The sequence below is a fragment of the Hippichthys cyanospilos genome, chromosome 22 (genome assembly GCF_059441005.1).
Source record: "Hippichthys cyanospilos isolate Australia breed blue-spotted pipefish chromosome 22, RoL_Hcya_1.0, whole genome shotgun sequence".
In the NCBI taxonomy this organism is placed as follows: domain Eukaryota; kingdom Metazoa; phylum Chordata; class Actinopteri; order Syngnathiformes; family Syngnathidae; genus Hippichthys; species Hippichthys cyanospilos.
In genome coordinates, this window is record NC_142390.1 from 2,463,567 (window position 1) to 2,477,536 (window position 13,970).

The 13,970-nt window shown below is 44.6% G+C and overlaps 1 protein-coding gene across 4 annotated transcripts in view; it reads left to right on the forward strand.

Annotated features, from left to right (window-relative positions):
• iqsec3a (IQ motif and Sec7 domain ArfGEF 3a) overlaps positions 1 to 13,970 on the forward strand; it is a 35,418-nt gene that overhangs the window by 5,509 nt on the left and 15,939 nt on the right. For all 4 annotated transcript variants that reach the window (XM_088406289.1, XM_088406288.1, XM_088406287.1 and 1 more), the window contains exons 2-4: positions 2,004 to 2,084; positions 8,895 to 9,423; positions 12,382 to 13,541. In XM_088406289.1, the coding sequence (XP_088262415.1) occupies positions 2,004 to 2,084; positions 8,895 to 9,423; positions 12,382 to 13,541 (1,770 nt within the window). The remainder of the gene's footprint in view (positions 1 to 2,003; positions 2,085 to 8,894; positions 9,424 to 12,381; positions 13,542 to 13,970) is intronic.

Consider the following 13,970-nt stretch of genomic DNA (forward strand, 5'->3'; position numbering starts at 1 on the left):
ATTTCATATCATCTTTCCTGTATTATTATCTACATCTTGCTAGTGTCAAATGAGACCCACTTTGGAAAATCCGATTTGCAAAAATTGAGATTGAAATCACACAAAATTATATACTCTATTCTCACTTAAGGTGATGCTGGCCATTTTAACAGCCTGTTTCACCTGTTTCTTAATCTACACCTTGCTAGCTATCAAACAAGACACATTTTTTTAAACCGCTTTCAATTTTTGGTAAACTTCCAAAATCGATGGACCACAGACCAGCAAAAAATTGTAAAATGGCCACCTCTGAGTATTACTGTCCTGACCTTGAACCCCTTTTCTTTTCCTTTTTTTTTCTTAGGACAAAAGAGACATTTTTCTTGTTCTTTTGAGCTTGCTTTTGCTCTTTGTCCATCAGGCTCTGTCTCTTGAGAGAGATGCGCTGATGCAAACCTTTCAAGCGGTATTTTTTTAAGATGTCTATTTATATACACTATGTATGTGTGTGTGTGTGTGTGTGGGGGGGGGGGGTGCTTTTAGGACTGACTGAGAAATGCTTTTCGGGAAGGTTGGCGCATTCGCTCGATAGACAGCTGCCCCAGCATCTTGAATTTTTCCCCTCCTGCCAAAATGAAAGTGAATACTTTTGGGACGTCCTCATTGATTAAACAGTACTTTTTAACCATATTGCCATTTGCAAAATTGGCGTCTGATTAATGTAGCAAGCTAAAGTAACGTTTAATAACCATGCTATTTGCCTTTCGGCGGTCAAGCTGACAGAAACATGGCACTAAATTTTATTCTCATTTTGTTTCTTCTTTGGTTGTTGTGTGTCACTGTTTAGGGGCGTCGTGAATGGAAAAAAGTGGCTAGCGAAACAAAGATAAGCCGTGCGCAACACATTAGTTCTGGGTAGGTTAAAGCGACGCGGTGGGAACTCGGTGTGCAGATTAGACCCCCCACGTCCTCCCTCCCCCTCTTGCAAACACGACTCGGTTTAGAGATTTTGGCGCCCAGGCGGTATTAGCCAGTTTCGGCTGGCAGGGAAACGTGGAGGCCCAGGAAGCGGGGTCGCACAAGTTCAATTTAATCTTATGCAGGAGCTTCAAACTTGTCTAAGCTCGGGGACAGCAAAGGTGGACAACTTACAGGTTTTTACTGGTCCGGCATTCGTCAGAGCTCCGCCCCCTTCCCGTCATCGTCAGACCGTTATTTTTTCGAGTCCGAAATAAATTACATCGTCAGTCCGTCAGTTCCGTCTGTGTATTTTTGCCCGCCCTTCCGCCATCACTAAAAAGCTAAATTTGACTTTTTTTTTTCTGGTCTCTCGTTGTAATCGTCGATCTGTCCAATTGTTACCGCTAGAGGGCGAAATTTGACCATCACCACTACTAGAAAGCTAAGTTTGATCTTTTTTGTGGTCCCGTAAGATGCACATTTGTTTTTGCAATTGCTGAAATACGCATGGTATTTTAGAGAAACCATCTGTCATAGATTATGTATTTTTATTTTACATATCCTCAAAATTTCGTAAGTTATAACATTTTTGGGAAACAGGAAAAGTACAGTGGCGAGATTTTTTTTTTTTTCTCAGTGTGGAGTACAGTAAAATGTGAATCCAGACTAGCCACACGTGAAAAGTGGGAGACTGCTAAGATGATTCAGAAGGAGAGTGATTTTTTTTTTAAGGTAACTCAGAGTTCATTCTATTTCCGTCCCATTTTGAGACAGTTTGCCTTAATGTGGCCAAATGAACACTCACTATTCTTTCGTGTATTTTTAGTTTCAAATGAAACAAAATGAAACCCGCTCTTGCACATACTTCCAAATGTCAGTCTTTAATTTTTGTTTTTCGGCAAATCCAATCTTCGCAACAGCAAATGTTTTGGAAATTATAATTTTATTGAAGTTTGTTTCCATGAAGTTTTGTGCTTACTCAAAATAAAGCATCAATGTGTCTATCTCCATGGCGACTCCATCCCGTTTGAATCCTCCTCTCTGCTCTTCTTTATTTACCCCAGCAACCAAACGGTGCTCCATCAGTTTTGTTGCCCGGCCCCGGAGGCCCCCGAAGGGGAGACGTCTTCCACGTGTGTCCCCAGGTAAGACCGTTGTTGTACGTTAACCGTACTGGCAGGTAGTTACCATGCTTCCAAAATGACACAACTACCCCAAATAGTCCGTTGAAGTGGTTTGTAAATGCTTGATGCAAATTTTGGTTTAGTGGCTGTAATTCTAATTGCAACTAATTGCCACGACTTAATGACAATTTCTTACTTTGAGCTGTCCATTCCTAATCAAAAAAAATAGGCAGGCTCTCTTTGAGTGCACTATTCATTCTGAAGTATCATTTTGTTTCGAATTTACTCGAGTCTTTCATGAAAGCACACTGATTATCTTTTGTATTCGATTAAAATAAGACATTTGCTTTTTCTTTGGAAAACAATGACCGAACCAGTAACAAAACTGCATCGAAAGTAATTGGGGAAAAATACATTGTATTGCGAAATTAAATGTGTTTGATGGAACAATCCGAAGCACTTCCGAAGACCCAACTTGCAAACCACCTCAAAGCAGGACTTTCCTGGGGCAGAGAAGTCCTTTTTTTTTTTGTTATTTTCTGATCACATCTTATTTTTTCCCCCTTTCTTCCAAATGCTGTTTTATTGTTGATTTCCTCCTTGTTGTCGGTGATTTCACGCGGCATCACATTCCCTCCCCCCCCTCCCACACAAAGCGCCGCACCTCATCTCGTCCATTACCGTCCATGCTCACACCATGCAGGCCTTTGTCTGTCCACTGTGGTCACATTGAGTGTCAGATTTATTTTTTTAAACCACCAAAAGTGTATTTGTGCAATAAGGGCGAGTGACCATTGATGTGTGTGTGTGTGTGTGTGTATGGTATGTAAGGGAGGGCGGGGGCGCCTCATGCTGGAAAGTGGTGAGCACATGTAATGCATCTGTGTTCATGTGGAGGCACAGAAAAAAATGATGTTGCATGCATTTTTGCTTGGCAGTGGTTAGATTGTAGCTCCTTGTCTTATGTGTGTGTTTCAATGTATGTGGGACCTGCAAACCATCAGGCATACTTTATATAATAGGATGATACAGTCGATATCTCTTATATATGCATCACATGATAAAATGTTAAACGATGTTGGCGCTATGAGAGGAAAACCCTACTTTGATTTAAAAATCTTTAAAGTTGCTAAACATTAATTATATGTTACCCATTAAATAAAGTGGAAATACTTTGACAGGATCCTAGAAAAATCTGAAAATATGCAATATTTTAGTCAAGTCGCCCTTCCCTGACTTGGAGGACATCATAGCAATTTGAGATGAGTTGTAGTGTGGTGAAATATCCGTGCTTTTCGTTGATTGGCTCGGGAATACACACATGCACAAAAATATCATGTCAACCACACCGCAAACAACATACAACAATCCAATAGTCCAAACAGAGCTCCGGGTCATTCGCTGATCCGAACCGTGAGGATAACTGTGCAGGATGACCAGGCCATTTTCCCTTTGGTTTTTACACAAGAAAAATAGGTTGTGTTTTTTTTATATCCATATATTGTGTACATATATACATATACTGCAGAAATCCTCAGCAATGAGTCACTTTTAATAAGTCAGATCATGAGCATCCTGAGGTTTGCTTGACCAACCTACACATTTCGTAGCTGGCATGAAGGTGTTCATCACATCTTCGGGTTTCTCTTCCCTCTCTATTTCACGGCTTATCTCCACCTTGTGAAGTGAGCCCAAAAAGTAGGAGGAGATTGATTGGTTTATTACAGAAGAGATTTCATAAAAGCGCAACATTTTGATGACTTTGCTGCAGCATCTTCTGCGTACGTGTGCTGCATCCTCCCGCCTACGAATCAGCACTTTGAACCTTTTTGCTGCCTCAGTTTAAAGCTCGTATACTGCTTTCAAGACATTTTCATAGTTCTGGGACCCTTGTGCAATATTTTGACCTTTTTTGGGACAATTTTGTTTCCACATCATTATCACAGTATGTTAGCCAAAGGATTGCACACTCCTGGTAGTGTGATGACTACTGGTCATGCTATGTTGAACTTGTTGTAACGAGCTGTTTTCGACAACAGTTTACTTAATAATCATTTTAGCCCAGAGAGCAGCTCCCAACACGTTTTTTTTATTTTTATTTTTTTTTGGGGGGGGGGGGGGGGGGGGGTTCTTTTTTTTCGTCTGCGATCGACGCATTGAGCACCCCTGCGCTAATGTGTTTGCTCCAATGTAAACTGCTTTGCAGAAATGTTTTAATAAAGCCAATTGCAGCTCAGGGGCTCTTCTTTTCGCGGCTGTGCTGGAGAATAAACACATCAGTTCCGTTTACTCTCTTCTGCGATGATACTCTGCACACTGCATCGCATAGACAACAGTTACGGCCGGAGCCAATGTCATTACATGCCTTCTTATTTGTCTCTCAGGGGCACTCAGAACAATTGCCCGTCGATACCTCAGCGACGCTGCTGCGGTACAATGTCCCCAGTGTGAAGGTGAGTGTTTTTGTATGCGAGGGAGAGGAAATCAACCAGAAAAAAAGCTTTAAATTGCCTGCAGAGCCACAATTGCAGTGCTTGGAGAGTGCTAATAAGTCCAATGCCCGCATTTTGAGTCCCTATATGTCCCGAAACAGCTGAGCATTTGAAGGCCTCACCTGCTCACTACTTCATACTTGGCAGGCCCGAGCCGTAAAAGCTGAAACGGCGTTGAGACCTTTTTTTGAAGCTTTGTAATTCCTCCATTCGTCCCTTATAGCCCCAAAGTGCATGCAAGTCTTGTGAAACTACAGCTGGGCCTAACGTCAGCATGGTAGATGCTGGGGAGGTGGGGGATGCTGACAAGGCATTACTCGGCTATAATGAGTTGGGGAAGAGCGTGAGGAGGAGTATGCAGGTTAGATTGCAGAAATGAAGAGAAATAGGGGTGCAAGGATTCCTCGAGTAATCTGATTCCAGAAGAAAACAAAAGCCATACTCTACTAGAAATTGAGGAGGTGAGAAGGAAAGAGTCCCTAACCCTGAGTGTCCAAAGTTTGGAATCGTAGTAAGGAAGATAAGGCGCAATGCAGAACTACAGCATGTCTACGATCTGAACATATTGTTATATATTGCTTATCACCTTAGTTGGGAAAATCAATACACCTTATTGTTTGCCGAATATTTTCCACAGAATTTATATGTGCATACATCAAAACTAAATAAATATTCGAACGCTTCGGTCCAAGATAATGACGCGAATCCCTGGACAAAATGTTAGGAGCAGCTTTGCATTGTGATGCACAATTCCTTCTGTTTCCCCGTTGTTCGGAAAAAAAAAAAAAACATCTTTCACACTAACATAAGGTGATTTATAAAAAAAGGCGGCCAGCATCCATGCTTTTGACACGAGTGCCTAACCACCTCGCGGTTTTTCTGTGCTGAGTCATGCTTGCAGCGTCACTCTGTCACTCCAGGTGTCGCCTCAGCTTTGGCTCAGCCTGTCATCATGAATTATCTTTAGAAAACACCAGGGAAGAAGAACGGCAGGGAGAGGGAAACTGTTAAGAGAATGGCAATGACTTTGAATAGAACTAATACAAGCGCAGTGGGGAGGGGCCGCTCGCTTGTTTGTCGCAGCCGTCCCGGCGCCGCCATCGTTGAAGCCGGGAGCTTTAACTTGCGCGATGGGAAAACCGAGCTCCAAGGCGGGGATGACGGCGTGCACAGGTGCGCCAAAAAAACAAACAAACGTGAGTTTCCTGGTGTTGGATAAATATTATTTCTGCCAGCTGATGCATACACAGCGGCGTTGTGTGTGTTTTATTCAACAAAAGGAAGACCTACTCCATACAACTGTGCTACCTAGTATCACCTATGCAGATGCATTGTTCGATTAATAAAAAAGCCGCACGTGCCCGATACCATTCGAACTACGTTTGTAGCAGCCTCTCAAGTTGTATTTTACTCCAACTCCAGAATATAGATATCTATTTTACTATTTTTACATATTTATGCTCATCCTCGTCAAATGTGCATTCTGTATAATTGTGAGGGTTCAAAGTGTAACATTCATTTAGTATGAAAATAGATCATCAGTTTTTAAAAGGATTTTTTTTTCCGTCTTGTTCCTTACAGTGGAAACACAGTACTGTTTGACAATAATAGGACTAGTGATAAGGTATCACTCGTGCTTTCAGAGTTGACTCAACAAGCATTCATTTGTAACATGGTACACCTTTCTTAATGAACCAAATATTCAATATTTTCAATGGGAAAAAACATTTCCGCGATATTTTTGCTCACGGTCATCTAATATCAGCCCTTGTCTCGTCCCTATTTTCAAATCGTGTTATTATAAAATTTTAAATAAAGGCTTAGAATGTTTTGCAAAGAAGTCACTATAACACGCTTCCCGTTTCATTTTCTCCTAATTTGAAAAGAAAACTGTACTGCTATGTCCTGCAAGAATCACTTTTCAAATCTCTCATACCATATCAAGTATTTTCCATTTTCCCCTTAGAGGTCATATCTGCACACTTGAATAGGCACTTGTCGTCTGCCTTATGCAACTGCCGCCCCCACACTTACAGGAACCGAGTCTCCACTCAAAGAAAAGTGATAATAAAGAGGGAGGAACAAGGTTTTCCTTTTGATTGCATTATCTGAATACATTTCACTAATCCTAAGGAGTCCTAAGTATTGCATATTTTTCAAACTCGTTTTGACCTGTGTATAGGAGGAAATAAGCAGAAGTACAAAAGCAAGCCTGCAGACTAACATGCAGAAAATGTCAATTTTTTTGTGCTTGTAAGGATATTTTTGGGCCTTGTTTTCTCCCCGTTGTCAACGTGCGAACTGATGCGACACAATTGCGAGAGCCAGTGCACGGTAAACATTACGATTGTTAGGCAATTATGCACAAACACGGGGGTGGGGGGGTGTATTCGCCGCGAAAGCCTGTATTTGCAACCCGCCATCCTTCAGATTCTTGATGGCATAAATCGAATTGAGGCAGGGCAAGTGACAAATCCCGTCTATATGTTAACGTCTGCACGTATGAGTAAAGAGATGCTTATTAATACAGATGCTACCGCTCTGCATGATTAATTCTCAGTAAGGGGCAGGAGATACTGTACGCAAGAGGGGGATGGGAGAAGAGATTTAGTCAAAGCGACTAGGCACGGCTTGAAAATAAACCGAATCCACGTCTTGGAATAATGAATGGACAGCGCGACTGCGTTGCAAGTCAGGCATGTGGAGGCCGTTGCACTCGTCCATCTTCGCCCTCGTTGGCCAATTCTGACACCCGGGGGTTCTAAATCTTCCTACCTAGCACTGGACAGTTTAGGATGGACGGTGGGTGGCTTGACAGAGAATATGGGGCCTAGTAAAGCTTCACTTTGCGCTTTTGAGGCGAATAAATATGCACACATGCCGCACATCTAGCTGCGGCTGCTTTCTATTTGCATGCCCAATGATTCATTAGCCGCTTTCACACTGGCCCATCTGAGAGGCTGTTTTTTTTAAAAATATTTACTCTATTTATCTCCTGAGGAAAAATAGGTTGTCTAAGCCTCAACATTTTCACCAGTCTGGGATTCAATGACTAGACATCACATATTATGTCCAAAAATGTCACGTCTGACTATTGGTCTTTCATCATAACAAGCCACTGAGAAAATGGCAAGGATTCATTTGAAAAGACTGCAAGTCGACATAGCAGACTGCCCTTTTAAAAGACATCTTCAGTCCACCCCCCCTCCACCGTGTCTATTTTTTGCTCACCTGCAACAGAGTGAAGTAGCAACTTTTTTTCACGATCCATTATTCATCCCACATATATCTATTTTAGAAGGATCCCACCAAAGCCCATTACAGATACTTTTCTCCGCAAGCTAAAGCTCTGCCATGTGTGATAACACCGAGAACGAGAAAGAAAGACGCGCATTTGCCAGACGGGAGAATTTAAAAAAATCTACCCGAGTTGTCGTCCAAAAGTTCATATATGGGCGACGAGAGCTTTGCTGCCAGGGAGCCGTCTTGCCGGCAGCACTTAGAGCAATCCGTGGGAGTCGTGTTCTGGCACTACCACTGTAGCAAAATAGCGATATTTTAACGTGTATTTCCCTTTTTAGGGAGAACTTGGGAGCCAAATCTGACAAGTAGGTCAGGTGGGAAGCAGTGAAAAAAAGACTTATTGGATGGGTGCACACAACATAGCATCTTACATACGGCAAAGTAATTCAACGACTATATTTTTTCGAATCAATTCAATCTGACGCTGTGTGGAGAGAGTTTCGATTATTTTTCTGACAAGATTTTTACTGGGGGTTGGGGCAATTTCCCTATTGGGTGCAAGTCCTGCCCTGGTGGAGGTCTGCCCACTACCGCGTGGAAAATTGTATTCAATAAAATCGCTGAAGTCTTTTTGCCCTCAACACAGTGCAATCAATTTTAATTCACCATTCTCCGAAAATGGACCCTTAACAAAATAATCCACTTTAAATACACCTTAGACACACACACACACTCCAAAAGCACACACTTGAATAAGCTGAGCATGACTGTCCTGATTTGTAATTCTGTGTGTGTGTGTGTGTGTGTCACAACTAGTTGTCAGTTTCACATTTCTTTTTTCCTGGAGATGTTGCTGCCGTTTTCTTTTCCATCCAACTTTTTGTGCACCAACCTTGTGGGTTTTCTTTCAGCTGTGTCCTCTCTTCCACCTTGTCTTTGTCTGTCAAATGCATAGACGACAAGCGAGGCACAGTCGAAATAGTAAAAAAAAAGACGGTGTCCCCGCGTCTTGCCAATTGCATCCCAGGAAAGAGAGAAGAGGTCGTGGTGGATACGGCAAGCCACCTCACTCTGCGTTTTCTCCTCCTTTCTGCAGCGATGACCTTTCTCCAGACCCGTCACTGGGGGAGGAAGGGAAGGGAGGAGAGGGGGAGCTGCAGAGTGAGGCCCCGTCACAACCGCAGCCCCAACAGGAGACGCTGCCGCCAAAGCCCGAGCCCGAGCCTGAGCCCGAGCCCCCCCAGGCGCAGACGCAGCCCCCGCCTGAAACCGAAGCGGAATCTGTACCCCGGACGGAAGCTGAGCCCGAACCTCAATTTGATGCCCCGGGTGAGGAGGAACCACAGGAAACCGTTGCGCAAGAAGGGACGGATGAGGAGGAAGCAAAGGGAAGGCCGGATTTAGAGAATGCCCAGGAAGAGGCCGAAGTAGAAGTAGCAGTAGAAGAAGAAGAAGCACAGGAGGAGAAGTTGGAGGAGGAAGGTGAAGGAGCAAAGGAGAGCTGCACGGCGAGGAGAGCCAGCCTCCATCACACAGCGTCGCCCTTGAGGGTGCAGCGCAACGGGGCCAGCTCGCACTCGGCCACCTCCGACTATGAGCTCTCGCTTGACCTCAAAAATAAGCAGGTAGGGGTGTGTTTGGACCGGGGCTATAACATGGTGTGTGTGTGTGTGTGTGTGTGTGGAACCTTGAGGTTTTTCGGTTCTGTATTGGCGCCAGTGGACTGGCCAAACTATATCTGCTTCCACGTCATTGCCATCAGCATTTTCATGATCACTATCATGGATCCCTCATCGCGCTTCTGTCTTTTTATTTTCAACGCTTGAATGTATATTTCTTTAAGAAGGATCGAAATAGTTGCTTAAACCTCTTTCAGCTGCTTATTGATTCTCTTTTGCAGAGAGTAAAAGCATGTGTCCCCCATCTTGTATTGTACTGATGAATGTCTATGAAAACAATAATAAATGTGCAAACATGCGATTCCCTCCCCCATGCAGTATTGTCTTTCCGTTCAGGAAACTCATACAATAGTCCATCTCCATTTCCTGGCCCATCATCAGCCATTTTCTTTGTATTGTTTTATATCCATCGACTAACAAAGCATCACCCAAGATCTCCATGCAGGTAAGGAAAAAGAACATTGATATCAATGTATTTTCAGCCACAAGCTTGCTTTACTTTACATCAAGGCTTCTTCCGGTTTGAGACTCCTGTAGTAGAACTTGGTCTGTTTTATGCTGTCGTCACGACAACAGAGACGTAGATCGTTTCATCGATCTCCTGTTCGCAGAGAGAAGTGTGCGTGGAATGGATGCATCCTCGGATCAATGTGGGACTAATTGGAAGTGCAGGGTGATACCTTGATTGCGGTGCGGTAACCTCATGATTGACTATCAACCTGTGCGCGCTTTGCGTAAACGTGAAAATTGATTTCGCCCATGTGAACCTGACTGTGACGGAGGTAATTCTGAAAAGAAACATGTTTGATAAAAAAAAACTGGAAGGGAAACACACCAAAGTATCTATCTAAAAGGGTCCGAGGTCATGTTTTGGAGGGTTCTCACGTTCTTGCCCGTGACAATTTGTTTTCGGTGGCAGTCTCTGTAGACAACCATTCATCAGCAAAACAATGATCTCAGCTCTTTAATTATCGTCTTGGGTTGGCATGGGAGCGTTATTTTGTGCCACGTCCCACTTCTTGCCGTTGCATAATCAGCTCGTTAATCATGCAGATGTTTCTCCGCTTTGAGACATTTGCACGAGCACGAGCGCAGCTAATGACCCCTTGCTCCTGTTCCCGGTTGTGCGTTCGCTTCGGCGGTCCTTCTTGTGTGTACCCTGATGCCCAGTTGCGATGATTCATGGCAGAACGCTTTGGTGTTTCGTAACACTACTTGACCTCAAGTTGTATTCAAAACACTTTTCGAAGTCGCTTATTCATCAGGACCATCCATCACTACCTGCTGCCAAGATCAGTTGCAAAGAATTGAAGGACGGTCCATCATCATTTGAACTTCCTCCAACCTCGCTTTTCTTGCAATTATCTTCCAACAAAGTAGCTTTGAAGTCTCTTTAAAATATTCACTTGTCCCCTTTATCCCCCCCCTCCCGCATACATATCCTTTGAAAATGTACCGTTTACTTTCCCCTCATATCTTAGTTTACTGTGGAGAACGCGCGGGTTCAATCCGCCCTTCAAAATCGATTGCCCGAGTCCGGCCGTTGGCAACGCAGATCTACAGATTAATCTCTCTCCATCAGCGCTTAGTGAAGTGATCAGGAGTTCAAGGGACTGCCTCTCACTGAGGAGGAGGGACGTCTTTCCTGTCATCTACGTTGTCCCCACTGCACTGTTGCCGTATCACTTTGTCGTCTTTGTCTGCTGGAATAGTCTTAATTTGCCGAGTCTAAATGCCGGGCTAGTTTTAATCCTCTTTCCTACCTTCCCGGTGGCTGTAATTCCGAGTGTGTCATACAGACACAAAGAGAGCAGCGCGTCCTCAAATGCTTTCTTGAAAAATCCCCGACCCAGCTTACGCAGAGGCCAGAACAGGCATAAAAACCTGCAACATTTAATCAAACGACTTATATTTTCTGCAGTCAAGGGCACCTCTCCAGAGTTTCTTTGGGTGTAAGGGATGCTTTTACAAATAGCTTGTAAAACTTTTGTGGCGCCACGTTTCAATGCCAGAAAGTATCATTGGCTTTAAAGACAATCTGAGCCACTCTAAATGAATTAAAAGGAGAACATTAAGTGAGTCCATTTTTCACACAATACAAATTTCTATCGCCTTAATGACACATTATTTCTGTTGTACACTTCGAGTATCTTCAGTATGTTGAACATGGTTATCTCTGCATGCCAAAACATCTTTCACTTGTGGCTTTAATGAGGTTCGGAGCACCAACTGAAGTATAATCGGCCTTTAATTCAGAACGAGGGAAGGGTTGGGGGGGTTTCAAAAGATGCGCGGTGCACAATGTGACTTGCCAAGATAAGAGCTCGCACTTGGGTGTTTCCCCAATTGTTCTGACTAAGCACAGGGGTTTCATCAAGTGTTTGAGCGTCCGCCAGACAACGGCGACGGCTGCGTGGCGTCTATCGGTTTCCCACAGACTTTCAGACATCTTTCACAGGCAAGATTAACAGTGCGTTCGCTTTCAGACAATTTAAAGGACCTCTCTGAGGAATTGACGGAGATTATGAGTTTTGTTTACAGAGAAAAAAAATTCTTTGTCGAAATGCTGTGAGTTTTTCGCCTGATCTCCCAGTTTCCCATTCATGTACCTATTCAAAGAGTATCCTTCCTTTTTTGCTCCCTATTCATTCTGAACCTTTCTTGATTTTCATCTTCAACGCACCACCAAGACTCGATAGCATCAGCGGTTTGAGCAATGATGTTCATCGTCGCTGTCCCCATTGACCTGTTACAGGACATCATCGGAGTGTAGAAAGAACTGCCGTTGTGCTGTGCTTTTTTTTTTTTTTTAACTCTTGACTTATTGTTTTGATAGCTTAGCAGCACACATCTGCAATTTTTTTTCCAGTCATTAACTTATCTCCTCTTCATCCTTCTTTTCAGATCGAAATGCTAGAGCACAAATACGGCGGCCACCTCATTTCCCGCCGTGCCGCCTGCAAGATCCAGACCGCCTTCCGCCAGTACCAGCTCAGCAAGAATTTTGAGAAGATCCGCAACTCCCTCCTGGAGAGTCGCCTGCCCCGCCGTATCTCTCTGCGCAAGGTGCGAATGCAGAACACTGAGGGCTTCTCGGCTGAACGGGCCCTGGCGGAAGGCTGCAACTTGGCGGGCATCCCTCTGGTGAGGTCGCCGTCGCTGCCCGCCACGGTAGGTGGCAGCCTCACCGACCTGGAGGACTCCTTCACCGAGCAAGTTCAGTCCCTGGCGAAGTCCATCGATGATGCACTAAGCAACTGGAGCCTGAAGACCATGTGTTCGCTCCAAGAAGGCGGTGCTTATCAGTTCGGCGCAGCGGCAGGTGGAGGAGAAGGGTGCGGCGTGGGAGAATCTGCCATTCATCAAGCGCCGCTGGACCCCAGCGACCTGTCCAAAAGCGCCAGTAAGCTCATGATGGCCTTTAGGGATGTGACAGTCCAGATCGACAGCCAGAACTTCCGCGTTTCGTCTTCCGTCATGGAGTCCGTCACCCTGGGCAGCTGTGCCCAGCAAGAGGCGTCTGCATCCGTCGCGACAAACTCAGCTCCTCAGCCTGTCGTGTCTGAAGAACCGCCTGCTGCTTCCTCATCTGAGGCCGTGGAGCCCCCTCCACCCCCCCAAGAGCACCCACCTCCCCCAGAAATAGATTTATGTGATCAGGATATGGAGTTCCCCGCGCCCCCTCCCAGTGAGGAAGAGCTCAGTGCGGGGGACCCGCAAAACCTGAACCCCCAGGACAAAACGGCTCCCCAGCAAGATGCCGCAGGGATGGCGCCACCTCCAGCGGAGCCCCCTAAACCTCCCCCGCCAGTTTCCGAGCAGCTGGGGGTCAATCGGAGCGGCTCGGAGACGGCTGATAACAGCTCGGAGCAGATGAGCAGCAGCAGCGCGTCCACCGAGGCTCGCTCCACATCGGAGGCGTCCTCCAAGGAGGCGCTGCAGGCCATGATCCTCAGCCTGCCACGTTACCATTGTGAGAACCCCGCCAGCTGCAAGTCTCCCACTCTGTCCACCGATGTCATGCGGAAACGTCTCTACCGCATTGGCCTCAACCTCTTCAATGTGTGAGTCCTTTTTTTTCACGTATCTGATCTTGAATCGGAAAAAGAAATACACTATGTATTTTTTACACCTTTGACAAAATAGACTTGGGACTTTTTTCACTTGAGGTTGATTGAGATTTGAATTGATGATTTGAGATTTGTAGGTATTAAGGAGGATTAAACAGGGAGAGTAGATTCACCTCTAGTGAGATGTAGAGCAGTGTCCACATTTTTTTTCATCTGAGGACCACATACAGAAAAATAAAAGATGTATGGGCTACCTCATGATTATTTTCTAAATAAACCCTATAGCAATCAATCAAGCAATAATTTCATATTGTCGGCATAATGTACTTATTAAAAAACTGCTACCTCAAGAGGTAACTCTCCATCAAAGTTAGGAGGGATATTAGGATTTTATTTTATTTTAACACTGTCTTCCATCAAACA